This window comes from Leuciscus leuciscus (assembly GCF_965113295.1).
Source record: "Leuciscus leuciscus genome assembly, chromosome: 2".
In the NCBI taxonomy this organism is placed as follows: Eukaryota; Metazoa; Chordata; class Actinopteri; order Cypriniformes; family Leuciscidae; genus Leuciscus; species Leuciscus leuciscus.
In genome coordinates this window covers 35528788-35545701 of record NC_138726.1, presented here as the reverse complement: position 1 = coordinate 35545701, position 16914 = coordinate 35528788, and the positions used below count along the sequence as shown (strand labels likewise).

At 39.7% G+C, this 16914-nt stretch overlaps 2 protein-coding genes and 1 long non-coding RNA gene across 4 annotated transcripts; 2 read left to right on the top strand and 1 right to left on the bottom strand.

Moving 5' to 3' along the window:
- Positions 1–1561: 1561 nt before the first annotated feature.
- On the bottom strand, positions 1562–3796 carry cebpa (CCAAT enhancer binding protein alpha). The gene has a single exon (XM_082161186.1). It carries the CDS (start codon positions 3556–3558, stop codon positions 2692–2694), a length of 867 nt encoding a protein of 288 aa, XP_082017312.1. The 5' UTR covers positions 3559–3796; the 3' UTR covers positions 1562–2691.
- Positions 3797–5203: 1407 nt separating this feature from the next.
- On the top strand, positions 5204–11139 carry cebpg (CCAAT enhancer binding protein gamma). Its single transcript, XM_082161188.1, has 3 exons — positions 5204–5360; positions 6377–6616; positions 9141–11139. The coding sequence occupies exons 2-3, from the start codon at positions 6500–6502 to the stop codon at positions 9522–9524; spliced, it is 501 nt and encodes a 166-aa protein (XP_082017314.1). The 5' UTR covers positions 5204–5360; positions 6377–6499; the 3' UTR covers positions 9525–11139.
- Positions 11140–13047: 1908 nt separating this feature from the next.
- Positions 13048–16641, top strand: LOC309492275. 2 transcript variants are annotated; one of them, XR_014203492.1, is made up of 5 exons: positions 13048–13276; positions 13352–13449; positions 13527–13827; positions 14005–16046; positions 16175–16641. It is a non-coding gene; the product is annotated as an uncharacterized lncRNA (long non-coding RNA). The 2 variants fall into 2 exon arrangements; XR_014203491.1 differs by lacking the exon at positions 13527–13827.
- Positions 16642–16914: the final 273 nt, after the last annotated feature.

Below are 16914 nucleotides of genomic sequence, written 5' to 3'. Positions count from 1 at the left end.
TCGGCCAGTTTCAATGCTCAAGCTCTTTAAAATTGGGTTGATTCTGATTGGCTCTCAATATTTTTATCGTTCATCAGCTGGAAAAAAAATTGATATGATATAGAGCAGACTACCCTATTCTCACAGAATTGGATTATTAAATCTTTATAGTTATCATTATTGTCATCGTCCTTTGTATTAATCAGCATTAAGGCAGGCTAATTTACAATTATTTAATTACAGAAAGTTACATTAGCAAAATGGCTGATTATCTTTTCTTTTTTTTTACAAAAAATGATCAAAATCATAACTAAAAACAATAATGTAAAAATGTGCTTTTTATTCTTGAATAATTCAAAATTCATAACAATTTATAAATATTCTACAATTAACTTGTCGCTCAGACTCCATTATGGTGTATTTTGTCTGGTCGTGCTATATTTGCCATAAAGTTTGGAAAAGTCTCGGAAACATCAGCACATTACCAGACTTTCCCCATTTAAGTTTCATTCAATTCAGAATTAATATTATTAATCTAGAATAATGGAAGTGTACAGAAACTTCTCTCTGACTTATGATAGAAACAGAGCGAGACAAAGCAGATCATTCACAGGTGAAGCTGAATGAGGAAAAAGAGCTGGCCACAGAACAGAGCTGGCAGGCAAGTACAAGTGAGACTAAAAATGTTGGCTTAACAACTATGCTTGAACCTGGCTGAGACAGATTCTGTGTGTGCCATCATTCTATCTGCAACAGAGGTTTGGAAAGGGGCTTGATTTATTGATTCAATCATTCCACAGCTGATAATGTAAAAACATGTCAATTGACAACAATGGAGTGTAACACGTCTCCACAGGTCAGAGAGAGCCTGTCTCTCTTTCTCTATGAAAAGTATAGCCTACTCAAGAGAAATAAAGACATCAGTAGCACTCTACATTATCTAATTTAAGGATAATTTGATCAATTCAGAGCTGAGGGCTGAGGCATTAATCAATGAAAGTGGCACTCACAAGTCGTTATCAGTGACCCTGATCTTTTACTGACAATGTGTTCAATGTGAACTCTATTAAAAGTGCAACAACTCACTGTAAATATTTAGCGCTGTGAATGACTGTTGAGTGAAAGTTAACAGTGAAGCTCAAAGACCCTGCATGAGCTGAAGGGATCCTTCTGGAAACGCCTTCTCGTATTCACGTAAAAGACAAATGATGTGGAAGCTATCATTTAAACTATAAACAAAGTTATTCTACAAGTATTATTCCAGTTAGTTCTGGTTTCCAGTTTAACTCACACGTGTTTCAAAAAATATGTATGTGCATGTTGGACTTAAACGACTTTCGAGCGCCACCTATCGGTGCCGAGCGAATTGCATGTGTCAACTAAACACTCTTGGGCTGATGCTACACAGAGTAACAAAAGAAATCACACAACAGTGAGGGAATTATACTAGACACGAGCGCGACAAACTAAGAAACGAAGTAAGGTGAATTACAAATATATACACATAGCTACATTGCTATAAACAAACACATATTAAGTTGCAAAACTGCTCAAAATGAGAAGGCAATGGATGAGACGTATATGTAAGACAATGTTTTAATTCATCATTTTAGCATATATATATATTTATATTTATATATAATGTTCATTTTAAAACTGAAACATATTAAACATTCGTATAACATTTGCAATATGCCGTTTGTAAAAAAAAGAAAAAAAAAGAAGAAAAAAAAGAAAAAGTGCTTCCTTTTCCTTGCTGTGTATTTCTGTCCAAGTTCAGTCAGAGATGACGATAAAGACAGCAAAACTCAAAAGGCACTGAAACCGGTCTCTGCTCGAGTGTTGATGTACAAAAAAAAAAAGAAAGAAAAAGTTCACATGAAATGCACACACTTACAGAGCAAGACAGGACTTCACTGCAAAACCAGTGAGAAAGCACACGGTGATCGTCCACCGGAATTATTCTCATGACAGCAACAGACATTGCATAGAGATATGCACCCTTTCACATTTTTTATCAATCATATTGCATAAATACAAAGCGTTTACTCTAAAAGCGTATACTGACAGGCGTTTTACAAATCAGTACCCGAATCATGGAAAAAATGTTCACACTGCGCTTCAACAGGTCGCGTTTGGACGACATAGTGCATACAGTCTGCGTTATGAATGACAGATAGTCTACCACAGTAAAAACCTATGAGTTCCAGTCCTATGCTTTGGCATTTTGTCTATTACCGTCCATGAAACAAACCCACCCCCTGCAAAAAAAAAAAAGTATTAAATCAACAATATCATACAGTGAATGTTGTGCAGCAGCAGGTGTGGTGGGAAAACAGCCTGCTATGGCAGGAAAGTTTTTTTTGTCGCTTTAGGTTTGTATGTAACCCAAAGAGGCAAGGGGGAGTAGGAAAGCTGGTAACTTAACATAAAAGGTACATTGACAGGGTGAAATCATGCCCATTAGCTGCACTGATATATTTCGCGTAGCTAACACATTCTAACAAGACTACACCTACAACAAGCTAGTCCAAATGTATGAAGAGATGAGCTTATCGTTTGTTTGTTTTTGTCTCTTTTTTGTACAAAAGGCACATGTAGGCTATACCGCAGCTGCCTGGCTCCTATAGAAACACTTTCAGAATGTGTCAGCGTTTATCCAGCAGACGTAAAAATCACGCAAAAGTTACTTCAAAAGTTCAGCCCGCTCCGTTAGGCGCAGTTACCCATGGCTTTGACAAACGAGCCGTCTGGGAGCTGCCTGAAGATGCCCCGTAACGTCTCCAGTTCTCGCGTGAGGTGTTCCACCCTCTTGCGCAGTCTTTCGTTATCCGTCGACAACTCGATCACTTTATGTTGCGTCTCCACATTGCGCATTTTCGCCTTGTCCCGGCTCTTGCGCACGGCTACGTTGTTGCGCTCCCTCCTCATACGATACTCGACGCTGCTCTTGTCTATCTGTTTCTTGGATTTCCCTCGATCGCCCATCTTCATGGAGCCCCCCGGCAGGTGGCTGTGTTGGTGGTGCGGGCTGGGTACGGGCGTCGGGGGAGGTGTGGGATGGCCCGGCTGGAGGTGCATGGTGGTTTGCGCGCAGTGCGCGATCTGGTGCTGAAGGTAGGATAGATGCGGTGCGTGGTGCTGAGAGTGGTGGTATGTGGGTGGCATCGAGTGGCTGAGCTCATCTTCCTCCCGGGGCTCTTGTTTGATGGCCACGGGTCTCATTCGTGCATGGCTGTCGTAGATGGGTTCCAGTTTGGAGGAATCCATATAGCTGTTCAGACAGCCATACATCTGCGGGGCCCCCGGTGTGCCATTGACGCCGTGGGGGTACTCGTAGTCTCCGCTCGCCAGTTTGAGCTTTTCTTGCTTGGAGCTGTTGTGGAATAAATCAGCCAGGAACTCGTCGTTAAAGGCAGAGGGGTCAATGTAGGCGCTGATGTCGATGGAGTTCTCGTTCTCGCAGATCTCGCCCAGGTCTCCAGCGGTGTCTTTGTAGATATAAGGGTTTTGCTGACTCTGTACAAGGCTGGTCATCAGTGGCCGTGGGGCGACCTCGTAGAGGTTTGCTTGCTCCATGGGGTATCTAAAACCTGCCAGACATGGTGAAGAGCTCCGGGAATCCAGCTTGTTCGCAGTACCGGAGAAAGCCGTGCTGGCTCCAAGTTGTCGGGACAGGGGAGCGCGCAGCCTGTCGTGGCTGTGTATTTGGCCGTAAAGTGAATGAAAGCTTAAAGGCTGAAACGCCACTCAGGATCTCCTTTAATATGACACTTACACCATCAGCGTGTGAGCTTCACATCTGTCAAATACTTTCTCAGTCCACTTATATATGCTTTGGAGTCTGGAGGGCGGGCGTGCTCTGGGTCCTAATGCTTCACTGCGTGATCTCTGCGCGAGAGCTCAACGCACGCACTGATATCGACCTGGTCCTTCAGAAATGTCATTATTATTGAATTATAGGTCAAATAATATGTGTTTCAGATAATTAATAATAATTCCTAAAATTAAATATGCATCTTTATGTTTTTTTGTTGTTGTTGCTTTTTTACATTGTAAATTTAAATTAATTTAGATTTTGAAGCTCGATAGGTCTAGTATTGTAGCAGCCTTTTCAAAAAATGAAAAGAGAAAGAAAAATAAAACATTGCGGTTGCCTTAAAACTCGCTTCTTGAAAAATATTAAACGCACCATGTAGGCCTATATGCCATATGAAATTGTTATGATAAATTAAAAGTCAAATGAATCGCCTCGACATTAAATCTCAAAAAAAAAAAAAAAAAAAAAAATACTGCCATCCCATTGAATAATTGATTTTATCTTTGTGTTTATTTGTTGTGTTTATTCTTATATTTTCCGCTGGCCGTATTGTGCCATCCATTATTTTCTTAGCGCTTGGGAGAATCTTTTGGGAACAATAATAACTACGTAGGATATACTTTGCCAAAACTAACAGTGCAGCAGCACACGTCTCACCTACATGAGCGAGAGAAGCTGGAGAGCACACAGCAACTTGACAATTGCATGCGCTGAAAGTGAGCAGTCTGGGAGCTCCCTCTATTGTTACAGCGCAAGCCTGGCACATAATTAAAAGAATGAGACGAGAGGCCAGCAACAGATGTGTTATAATTACGTTTTTCTGTTGATTTATTTTGGTCTGCTTTAATTTACCTTATGTCAGATTTAGAAATTACCATGCTGTATTGGAGCCATATAGCCTATCAGGTTATGTTACTTGTCCTGCATTAAAAAAAAAAAAAAAAAAAGAAAAAAAAAAGTCCTCTCGTTAGATTCAAAAGTAGCCTACATGTTTTATAGCCTACATTAACATGACAATGTTTTATCTGACTTGATATGTTTCATTTGTTGTTGGTGGAGTCGGGTGTCAATCAGAATAAATTCCAGAAGTCGAAAGTGCAAGAATTGACCAGACTGCAGCCTAAGTATAGAAACTGGAGTATTACCAATAATCACTTTATTTAGCTTGGCTCTCGCTTATGAATCTTTAAAAATACTTCCTTTTAATAATTCTAAATTTCGCCAGCTTTATGAAACGAGAGCTATAGTCTACTGTTAACTTGTTTAGTATTCTTGACAGATCTAATGTTTTACCGCATGAAAACTCCCCAAACCGAGAAATACAGCCTGATTGGTTTAGGGACATGTCATTCAAAGAGTATATTTCGTCGTCTCCCAACCCTCTGATTTGATTGGTTGCGAGAGCAGATTTCCCTACATGGTCACAAGATTTCGCAATACTCCCAAGCGCCGCTTTACCAAACAATAACACCTCAACCTGTGCTTATTTTTCCGTGAACAAAGAGGACATTATTCTTTATTAACTCGAGTGGGTGACTTGTAAGCCTGGAACGTTTTGAAGGTAAGTTTTTGCGGGGATATTGTAGCAATACAGACTGTCGAATGTGTATTTTTTTTTAATCAATTAACCGATGGCTCGCTAACAGGATCCGTGCCGCTCACTCGATTGCAAAATAGCTTCAACTCTCGGATCTTGAGGCCAGCTAGAGCTTCATAACCGACGATTAAACATGATCGCGATCGACTGCGAATCGTTATTCTTCGTTCACGTAACTTTTTATGTAGAAAGCAGCCTGTATGAGCTCTCAGTTCATTGTTAGAGGCCTGACGTCATGGTTAGGAATGTGCCAACTATTAGCCAACCTGCTAACCTGCAGTTGATCCCACTGGCTACGGACGCACGTAGCCCTAAAGTGACATGTGTCAACATTGTGGGTGTTGTACAGGGTTCAACGCTATAGAATACAATACTGATTTACTGGAGCTGCTGACATTTTTTAATGTAAGTTAGGCATACTGTTGTTGAAAGCTAGTCAGCGGTATTCCCCTTCATTCCCACAGTTCCGTGTATGATGTAACAAGCCTGTCATGACTCAAAACAACATACAAAACATTGTATGGCTTTAAAATGTTCACTAATAAACTTTCATTTTCTGTACCGTATCGTCACTACTCTGATGTTTGATTAAAATGTTAACTTTAGCTCGGCATAGTTCAGCATGACTACGGAGTTTCCCTTCTCCCGTGTAAAAATGAGCGGGTGGGAGCGCGAGCGATGATGCAACCGCGGGCAACACTTGAGCTCGCGCTCATTTGAGAGAAAGAAAATTTGCCACATATGCACATTGACATGGCACGGTCGGATTACAACAACATAATGCTAACGGATAAGCACAAGCGGTTGACCCGACTTTAAGGTGTTGCAGCATTTTGCTGAAATAATGCGTTTTGCGTAAAGCATCTGTTCAGGTGGGGATTGTGTGCCAACAAAATATGTAAAAGTGTGATGGAGAATGATGCTGATGTGTGCAGAGTACCTTGTATAACTTCTTTCTCTCCATTCTGTCTGGTTTTCAGGCACACGGCTGCATTTTGTGGCATCCAGCTTCACACAAGACCAGCTAACACCAACTTCAGCTCTGCGAAACCCGACAACATAGGTCGGAGAGGCTGAGAGAAAGACAGTGGAAGTGGATCCAAATGAACAAGCAGTTGCAACAGAAGATATCCAGCACAGATCAGAACGGTGTCAGTGTTATACAGAATCAGCCTCATAATAGTGCATTTAACCCAGCAGGAGCTGCAGGACTACAGCAGGTACACACATCAACAAGCTGATCTATTCACCCATGCATTAATGAATATAAATGACTCTGCAAAACCAAGATCAAAGCATTGCATTGTGTCATTTTGCAGTGCTTAAACCATGGTATGACTTAGGGCTGCACGATATATAAAAAAATCGCAGATGTACATATCACAAGGTCTCGTGATAACTGCATGATTTTCATACTCCAAAAGATTACAAAAGGTCCAAGTTTTAGGTCATCGCAGACAGCAAAGAGTAGACAGATGACTGTTTCATATGTGTGACATGCTTAATGTTTTAATTAAATTAAATTAAATGCAATGAGCGAAGTACTCAGGCGCACAGGAAGAGCCTCTCGGAAACCATGTGATCCCGAAATCAGTTCTCTTCTGTAGCTTACGTGGCCAAATACACACAAAATTATGTCAAATTGCCCATTTTGGTGAGTATTCATGTAAACATGGTCAGTTATGTCTTAAGTGGACTAAATGGTTGAGAAAGAAAGTGCACGAGTAACAACATATTGGATCCGTGCAGCTCTTAAGGCCCTGATAAACTCATGGCAAAGTTTTTTTTTTTCGTTCTTGGCTTAGGGGTAAAAAGAAGTTCGAATTAGGCTACGTGACCAGCGATATACTGTTAGCGAACATCCAACAACCGCCCACACTGCTGAGAGTGACGGTAAGATGAATATGTAAATATGTGCTGCGTACTTTTCTCTCTCAATAACAAAATAAACACAAAACAAAAATGAGAAAACAGCAAGCATTTTTTAAAGAAAGCATAATAAAAGCATCTGATCCAACTCAAAGCAACGTGGATATTTGCACAAGCTCTGCAATTCGGCACTCCAGGAAAATCATGTCACGTTTATTTATATAGCACTTAATACAATAGATTGCTTAAAAGAATGCAGCTTTACAGTATTAAACATGAAAAGCAGTTCATTTCATCTTCATTTTCTACTACAAAGCGACTCTCCACTGTGCTAGCGTTTTTACCCGCGAATGTCTGACCTCGACGGACTCAACAGAAGAAATAAACCAGAGAAGAGATCTATGTGAAAGAAGGCGAATGGTTGCCGACCCTTAGCGCATACCTACCTATTACGTAATCGCCATCGACCAATTGGAGTTTACCAGCCGGAGCAAACTTTTCCAGAACTCGAAACGTTTCGAACTCCTGAAATGAACACAAACGAACTTTGATTTGGCCTGATTTTGTTTGAAATGAAGTCATATCAGTTCGTTCTTCGATTTCGCTTGAAGTATATCAGGACCTTTAAAGGGACAGCAGCCTAATAAACCTGCTTCCGTCTGTGTGCTTAATGTTAATCAAACAACAAGAGACAAAGAGAAAATCACTCACTGCACTTGACTGAATAACTTCAGTAGCTTTAATAAGAATCAGTGTATTTTTAATTCATACAGTGAAGACTAAGCAACGTTTTATTTTTATATTTGATTATTCAATATCTGTTGTTATTACATGGCTTGGTTGAATTCCAATGTAGAATGCGGTCTGTTATTTCTTGATAACAGACCACTGCGAAGTATAACACACCGTTGCCATGAAAAACAGCGTTGCTATGGACGCAGGATTCTAACCGTAGAGACGGAACGGACTATTTTCTTTAGCGGAAGCAATACAATAGTTTTTAAATCAATAAACTCCTTTTTAAATCAATATTTTGTGTCAAATTATTGATTTATTTGGTGGGTAGCCATGTAATAAGCGGGATAATGTAGAGCGAGGCAGTTGTTATAGCAAATACAACCCCTTCAGGCTAATTCAAGACCCTTCTGCTTCGCGTCGGGGTCCCGATCATTTTTACATTTACATTTATTCATTTAGCTGACGCTTTTATACAAAGCGACTTACAATTGCTATATATGTCAGAGGTCGCACGCCTCTGGAGCAACTAGGGGTTAAGTGTCTTGCTCAGGGACACATTGGTGTCACACAGTGGATTCGAACCCGGGTCTCTCACACCAAAGGCATGTGTCTTATCCATTGCGCTACCACCACCCGATCAGCCTGTCGGGGTTGTATTCGCTATAACTACCGCCGCGCTCTACATTATCCCTTACTTAAACCTACCTGAAACCCTAAACCCCCCTGGTTTACACTGACGTTAAAATGACACTCACTTTTTATGTAATTCTACAGTAAAACACTGCGGTTCACTTTGTAGGGATGCTTCCTTCTCACAAAAAGAATATGAAACATGTATGTTGGTTATATAATTTTCAGTTTTTAAATATTAACATAAATTTACTTTACACACTTAAAGCATTATGGTAACGCATATTGAATATTGCATTTAACAAGTTATTGCATATAACATTTTTCTTCAATATCATGCATTCATATGTATTCATAAAGTGCATCCACCCATCCAGTTTCTTGTAGTCTTAAAGAAAATTGTTTATAGAAGACTTGGAATGTAAAAGTCAAAACCACAAATTAGCCATATACTGGATATGCTGTTACTTATCATTACTATGTGTGACATTATTATAATTCTGACAGGTTCCTCAATTAGTTCCAGTGAGTCCCGGAGGTGGGGGTAAGGCTAAACCACCCAGCAAGATGAAAAAGAATAGTATGGATAAAGATAGCGACGAGTACCGCCAACGGAGAGAACGCAACAACCTGGCCGTAAAGAAGAGCCGCATGCGCAGCAAGCAGAAGGCGCAGGACACCCAACAGCGCGTCAATGAGCTGAAGGAGGAGAACGAGAGACTGGAGGCCAAAATCAAATTGCTTAGCAAAGAACTGAGTGTGCTCAAAGACCTGTTTCTAGAGCATGCTCACAATCTCGCAGACAACCCTGCTTCTGGTGGAGGCCCTGGAGACATCTGCAACAACAACAACAACAACAACAACAACAACAGCAGTAACGGCAGCCAGTGAGGGCCTGATGTTGGTTTGCAGTGTGCTATGCTGTGTGGAGGCTCTCTAGGCAAATCATTTTACTTAATCGTATTATGCTTTCTTCCCCTCCTGGTCCTGGAATGTGTACTGTCCGCAGTGCTTAACTTGTTAACTTCTGTTTGTACACTCAAATTCAGTTTCTTTTTCACTTGTATTGTATCTCGTGCAGAATGTTACGACATCGTGGCCATAGCAACCGCAGAAAGTCCAACCCACGCTCTGATTTGATGTGCTGGAGATAACTTTTATAACTTTCAATTGTAAAACACCATGTTTCAATGACTTGAAACTTTGCAATATCTTAGAGGACTGTGAAAGCTTCTCGGTAGACAATTTTGAAATCCGGCCAAAGCTGGTCACAAAGATTTGACTGTAAATAATAGTAAATGTGTTCAATCACTCCACTCTAATGTCTGACGATACGATTCAAAAACTGAGCTAATAGACAGTACCCCAGTCTGTTAACATGATTCATTATGACTTGGAATTAGAGCTACCAAATTTTTTTGATCAAGTAAGGACAGCTTTTTTGCCTGTCAGCTTGGATTGATTCAAACTCTTTACTTGTTGACCATGTCTTATTATAGCTAATACACTGTTGTATCTATGGTAACAGACTGTAGACAGACAAAACATATTGCATCAGACTCCAGACAGTGTCCCCATTACCAGTAGTCCTTAAATCCCTACAGTTAAGCCTCCAATTCTGACAAGGGTGGAGAAGGAAAGATAGAGTAGAATATTAGCTCTAGCCTGTATGTTAGGATGTTGGTAGCTAAATGAACACAAACTTATTTCATAACAGCAACTTTTGTGTCTGTGTAAATACTGTTGATGATGCAGATAAGATAGGCTTTAGAATGACTGGTGCTGAAAATTTCAAGTCATCAATCACCTGACGTGCCCCAAATTTATTTATATTGAAAAGTTACTTATCCGAAGAAGCTTTTTATCTGACTACATCAAATATTGGCTATTTTGTTTCCCTGACCAGTCTCAGAGAAATATGTTTGACTGTACATATGCAGGAGGTGTTACTAAAAGTTAATCGAATAGCCACGTGACCTTTGCCCTCATTGATTCTCATAGAGCTGTGTGTTCTTGGAGTCGCTGTAGATAGACTTTTGTACCTCAGGCTATATGTCATAGCCTCACCAGACAGCCTTTAAGATGTATATTCCCGTTTAAGAGAAGATTAAAAAGGGGAGGATAAGAAAAGACAAGGCAATCTCGTTAAGATGTCTGAAGCATCTTTAATTAATGTATATTTTCATTTTCTATACCTGAAGTTTTAAACATTTAAAAAAAAGCATGAAAGGCTATGCATGATTAGAACCATTTAAACAACTAATTAAAAATTATGCTCTATAGAGTAATAGCGAATCGGCAACTGCATACTTTTGTATTGTTGTATCAGGTTGGGCTAAAATAAAGCTATTGTGTAAAACTTCTTAAAAATGAGACTAAAGTCAATATTTCATGAATATTTGATTGGCATATTTTGCTTAAGTATGAGGGTTGCTGGGCAACTTGCTTTTTTACATAATGTATACTGGGTTTTTGTGCATTGTAAATTAAAATTGAATACAAAATACGTTCCTTGTGTTTGTACTAACTGTGAGGAGGGGCAAAAAACGTAGACATTCATTTACCAAGTCAGCAGAGGTGCCAACAGTGCACAGTGTCCTGCTGCAGTCAATGGAACTGGACATAAATCGTGGTATGCTTTTCAACACCTCGCTACCTGAACTCAATTCAAACTTAAGAGCTACTGCTATTTGAGCAAAATACATTCCATCTGAGGTCTTTATCACACACACACACACAAAAAAAAATTATAATCACAAAAATCACAAAATTAATGTTACATTTACAACATTTAATTGACGTTGTAAATGCCAGACTTAGTAGCAGTTTACACAACTCCGTTTTCAACTAAAAACGTTTTGGCCTTTCATTTAACACGAAAATGCTGTTGTCAGACAACATTGGACCCCATTGACTTAAAAAATAAAATAAAAATGTCTAAATTTCTCCTCTCCGTTCCACCGGAGGAAAACAATTTATACAGGTTTGAAATGACAAGAGGGTTTCATTAAGTAAATTATGAAAGAATAAAAAAATTTGAGTTAACTATCCCTTTATGTGCATTAGCAGCCTGTTTGAATGCAGGGGAACCGAACCTCAGTCATTGCAAAAAAAAACCCAAAAAAACTACTGACAAAGAGTGGAGGCAAATAAATTGAATAAGACTGAAGATTGATGTTCCGAATGACATAGAGAAGGTGAGTCATTCTGTACTGGAACTCTGGACTGTTATAGGTGTGTGCATGTGAGTGCATACCCTGTTCAGTGAGATAAGATGTATGACGTGTATTGGAACACAGGCACAGTGTCCCAATATAGAGGAAGGACGCAGAACACCAAGTCCTACAACTCGCGCCTTTGTTCTCCTTCCCCTTTTCCTATAAACTTTTATTTTTCTCTCTCTAGTGTATATTTCTCTTGTCTACATGAGATGAACATAGTGATAAGGATTTTAGGCATTAAGTTATCTTTACAGCCCTGTAATTCCAGCGGAAGTACATATTTTCCATTGCACTGCATTTCTAGGCCTTAAAGCTCACCGTAAAGCCAACAGGTTACTCAATACAATAAAATGGCTTTCAAGATGCTGATGCATTTGGTGTCCCGGTTTAAGCGTACAAGGCCAGACACTATGTCACTCCAGCTGGCAAATGGCTAGAGACAAGAGATAGTAAAATGCTGATTCAAAAGTGTGGTACATTTACATTGCTGAGGTTACTGTAATAATCTACAGCCCATTCGTTAGTTAATCTATAACCGACTGACATCAGCATCATCTGACAGATATCAAGTTAAGTGAGTATATTGTTGGACTGATTCCAATTTGGATATGCTGATAAGTTTGAGAGTAAAGTAGACAAGCTCTCGGGGGTACTGAAACCTCAAGCTCCTCATGCTTGTGTCTACATTTTTTAACTCAAAATGTGCTCACACGTCACACCCTTATGAATTTTAACATCTGCTTTTCTTTTTTTTTAACACCATTAGATAAAGTCTAATAGTATACAGGGGGCGATAGACATGAATGAATGTGCCACATAAACTATAATTACAGCAATCATCTTTGGGCAGTTTACCTCACTACAAACAGAGAAGTTGTTAGTTTAACTACATTTCTCAGTAGCGTAACATTACTATTTATTTTCCAGCACTTTGTCAACAAATATCCTATGTCTGATCCCCGCCGTTTTTTGCCGGCCGTTTAGAATAGCAACGGCCGATTCGCAAAGGAATCGCCCTTTTGAATCAGTTCTTTACACTTAAGCGGTCACATCATGGGCTGCTTTTAGACATAGGGCCTACACACTTCTTTTAGGTAAATTTAGCATTCATAAATGTAAATTTGGAGGAAATAAGCCCTTGTTTTTAATTTTAAAATCAGAAGTTCGGCCATACCTAAATATAATGTTATGTTTATGTAGCAGGATGCAGTTGTCTGGCTCATGCCTCCTTAAGTGACGCTTAATTTGCTGCAGCTGTGAGTGGTTCTGGGCAGTTAACTTTGAGCCAATCACGAGGGCTACACCCCTTTATAAACCGGGACTTTTCTTTTGACAAATGATGTCACCGGTACGCGACTTGTCTTGTTTACCTGCCCAGCGACCTGATGTCTGCCTGGTTATCTGTCTACCGTAGCGCTGCAGGTATGGTTAGCTTCGTTTCTCTTTCCACTTGTTAACTTTATAACGTGAGCTTATAGGGAATGTTCCATGCCATAGAATCCCCGGTGCGGCAGCAGCCCTTTCACCAGCTGAGTGTGCGCCCTGCGATCAGCAATCAGAGCTCAGGGCCTGTGACGCAACGCTGTTAATCATGGGTATGTTGCTATACTGAGTAATGGTTGAATGGTTAATGTGGGACATATTTGTAAATGGACATCCTGTGCATTTTTAGGGAGTGCTATTTAACCGGGGGTGCGGCCGCCAGTTGACTACATCGACACTGAACATCTGCTGCTTTGCTTACGTTTTAATGTCACGATTTGTTTGCGGATATAATATGCTCATGTCAACAGCTGCGGCTGCCTTTTTCACCCGGGACCTAGAATAAGTGGAACCGTGGTTTGCTCACGTTAATCGGCAGCTTCCTGGTGATCTCGTTCCTCCTGTTATACCGTGAATTGGTTTCATTCAGCATCATATGGCCAGTTTCATGGTTTAAGTGTGGAGTGTTGGATGGACTGACACCACTAACTGTAATTATTTTGGTCTATATTTTATAGGCTCAGTGTTTTGTTTGTTTATTTTGTATTTCGAGTTGTGATTTAATTGCTACCCATATCTTTAACTCTAGTACCATCTTGGGTTTAATAGTGTTTTGCAATTGTTGTGTGTAGTTTTGGTTGATTTTCACGTGTTTGTCTTTTGTCTAGGTGCTGAAGACCGCCAGTGGGAGCAGTGCCCCTTGTGGTGGTGGGTCCCTTGGTGTGTGCAGTGGCGGTGCGTTCACCAAATATGATCATTTCCCTTGTGGTGCGTGTGTGAAATCTATCACGTGTGAGTGGGGTGTTGTGTTATGGATGTTCATTGCTCGGGCCACTAGCCTCCCACTGGTAAGTTTCAGCCCTAGCTTCACCTCGTGTGTGTGTGTGTGTGTGTGTGTGTGTACATTGTGACTAGAGTATACTGTGTGTTTATTTGATTTGGTGTCAATTACATTCTATTTGCTGTGAAATTCGTACTATATGTTTGTTGTGAAATCTTGAATTTTTGGAGTGACTCTGGTGTGTATGGCTCCATTGGTTGTACATTTTTATAAAAAGTAAAAGAAGAGAAATTAATAATAATAAAATTATATTTTTGTATTTGACCACTGTCTCTGGCTGATCCCTTCACGAACCTGAGTGCCTTGTTAGCGAAAAACCATTAAGTCTTTGGGTGTAAGTCCCATCGTGGCGTAGTCCGCTATTTGCCTGGGTCTAAGCCCAGCCATATATATTTCACCTGCCACATTTAAAAAATAAGAAAGCTGTAGTAAATATTTTCATATTTTTATTTAACTTGTAAGTTTGTCACTGTCTTTTATGTATGTATTTGTTTTATTTTTTGTTTATTCAATGACTGTAGTTGTAATTCTTTAAAACCAATTAAACAAAACAAAAACTTTTAGACACTTCCCTAAGCACTTCCCTTCGAGGGAATTAATACCCAACACCACTTTGAACTTGAAGTGTGTTCAACTTTGTCAAGTGAACGAGGGAAGGGAAGTTTAGACCATCGACCCTTGAACTCTGTCATGGAAACTATGTATGAACCTTAATTAAACTATTTAATAATCAATTAAAATGGAATTTACCTGTATGATATTACGCTGTAGCCACATTGGACCAGCGGTTGGGAAAATGAATGGATGGATGATTCAGCTGCGGGCGCTCTCTTCTGGCGAGACGCGGGAATTCACTCGGCACCACACTCACAGTGCATTATGGGTATCCTCTAGTAGTTGTTGCTGAGTGTGTATATATACCCCCTTCAGAGGACGCACCTGTGCTGCGTTCCAAACCGCATACTTCCCTACTATTTAGTATGGGAAAAAGAGCAGGCGAGCGAAAAAGTATATACGAATCCAAAAGAGTAGGCGAGAATTACCTGGGTGACGTACTAATTATCGCGAGATTCGGACTTAAGTGCGTTCGAATATGCCTACTTTCCTACTATATAGTAGGCGAAAACAGTACGTGAAGGAAGCAGTACGTTCGAAACATCAGTATTCATAAAAGAGTAGGCGAGAAGTTCCCGGCTGGCTTAGCTGCTTCCGGCCAGATTTTCGAGTGCTCAACCGATGGATACTCTTCTATCCCAGGAGGCCACGCGAGAGGATACGTCATTATCAAACATCGTAGAGATCGGCGACGCGGGTGCTTTCAAATGTGAGTAAACACAGTTCCTTTTGTTAAAATTGCATGTGTTGAACTACTGTAGAGTAAACTGTTGAATTGTTGAAGGTGTAAAGACGTTACACAGTATAGTATAGTTGTGATTTTGCTGTAAAAACACGTTTTATTATGTTAACTAACAGGGGAGCTCCAGTAAGGACACGTAAGTTACGTCTCTAAAGTGGATTTACATAAATCATCTTAAAGATGCTTATTTTAAATGTCTATTTACATCTGACAGGAAAATCTTGAAATATCACAACATGAAATAGACATCTGAGTGATGAATGTGTGCTATTATGTAGAACAAATCGATAAAGTAACTAACGTTAAACATAAGTTATCTATTTTATTTGTCCATTAGTAGTTGATAAATTGAGGAACATTTATGTTGGATAAAAAGTTAAAACAACCTCAACATGTAAATCTAGTGTTGAGTTCATAAATCCCTGAGGTAACGTGGATCTTGTCTGGATGTTACAGGGTCAGATGAACATATGTGTGTTTATCTGGTGGAGAGTGGCTCATGAAGGCTTTGAGTGAGTATACTACAGAAATTAATAACAACTATTTAAATCTTAAGTTGTAGTTTATTTTAATTATTGTAATTTCAAACAGAGCTATTACAGCACTTTTCTGATTCTTGATTTCTGTGCATTTGCTGCAGATCTTTTGTGGTGGAGCAGGACCTGCAAGGGAAGATGATGGCGGCATTTGTGGAAAAAAGCATTTTTGTCTTCTAAATAATACTGAAATCAAATGACATTGTGCGGTTAAAATTACTGCTTTTGTGTTATGTTTGTGCATTTTGTAGGATCTGAAATGTCAGCAGGCTGGTGTGAGCACTGAGGATGAGGAGCCCAGAGCTGAATCCTGGAGATGGTGCCATCGATGAGTCCCTCCATCACTCCACCACCAGCCCTTATGAGACCCTCCATCACTCCACCTGCTCTTATTGCCTCAGATTGTGAAGCACAACACATCACGCAACAACCTCAGGCACGAAGGCACGGCTCACCTCTGGCGGTCAGCTGATTCATCAGAATAAAGCTGCAGAATGGGAACCGCTGTGTTGAGATGGCAGAAGGATGTGGGGTTCAGCGCCTGTATCCTACATACATGATTGTAGTTTGAATAAAGCTTTGTTTCATGTGTTGACTTATGCATTTGTTTATTGTGTGATGGTGACTTTCATTCATTCTTTTACTAATTTATTAATATTTCTCATTGTTGTCAGTAAATAAAATATAATATTTAATTAATGTTTTATTTAATTGTTTGAAAGAAAATGTAGATATATGTTCATTATATACACATCTAGAGTGTATTCAATCATGCATAGCTATGCCATATGACATACATTACAATTTGTTTGTTTTATTGAATTATATCATTTTCAGTAAAAAG

Bases quoted from the DNA above. Each gene is read 5' to 3' on its own strand.
- cebpg (XM_082161188.1), top strand. From the start codon at position 6,500: ATGAACAAGCAGTTGCAACAGAAGATATCCAGCACAGATCAGAACGGT. The intron at 6,617-9,140 runs GTACACACATCA...TAATTCTGACAG, and splicing joins GAGCTGCAGGACTACAGCAG to GTTCCTCAATTAGTTCCAGT.
- cebpa (XM_082161186.1), bottom strand. From the start codon at position 3,558: ATGGAGCAAGCAAACCTCTACGAGGTCGCCCCACGGCCACTGATGACC.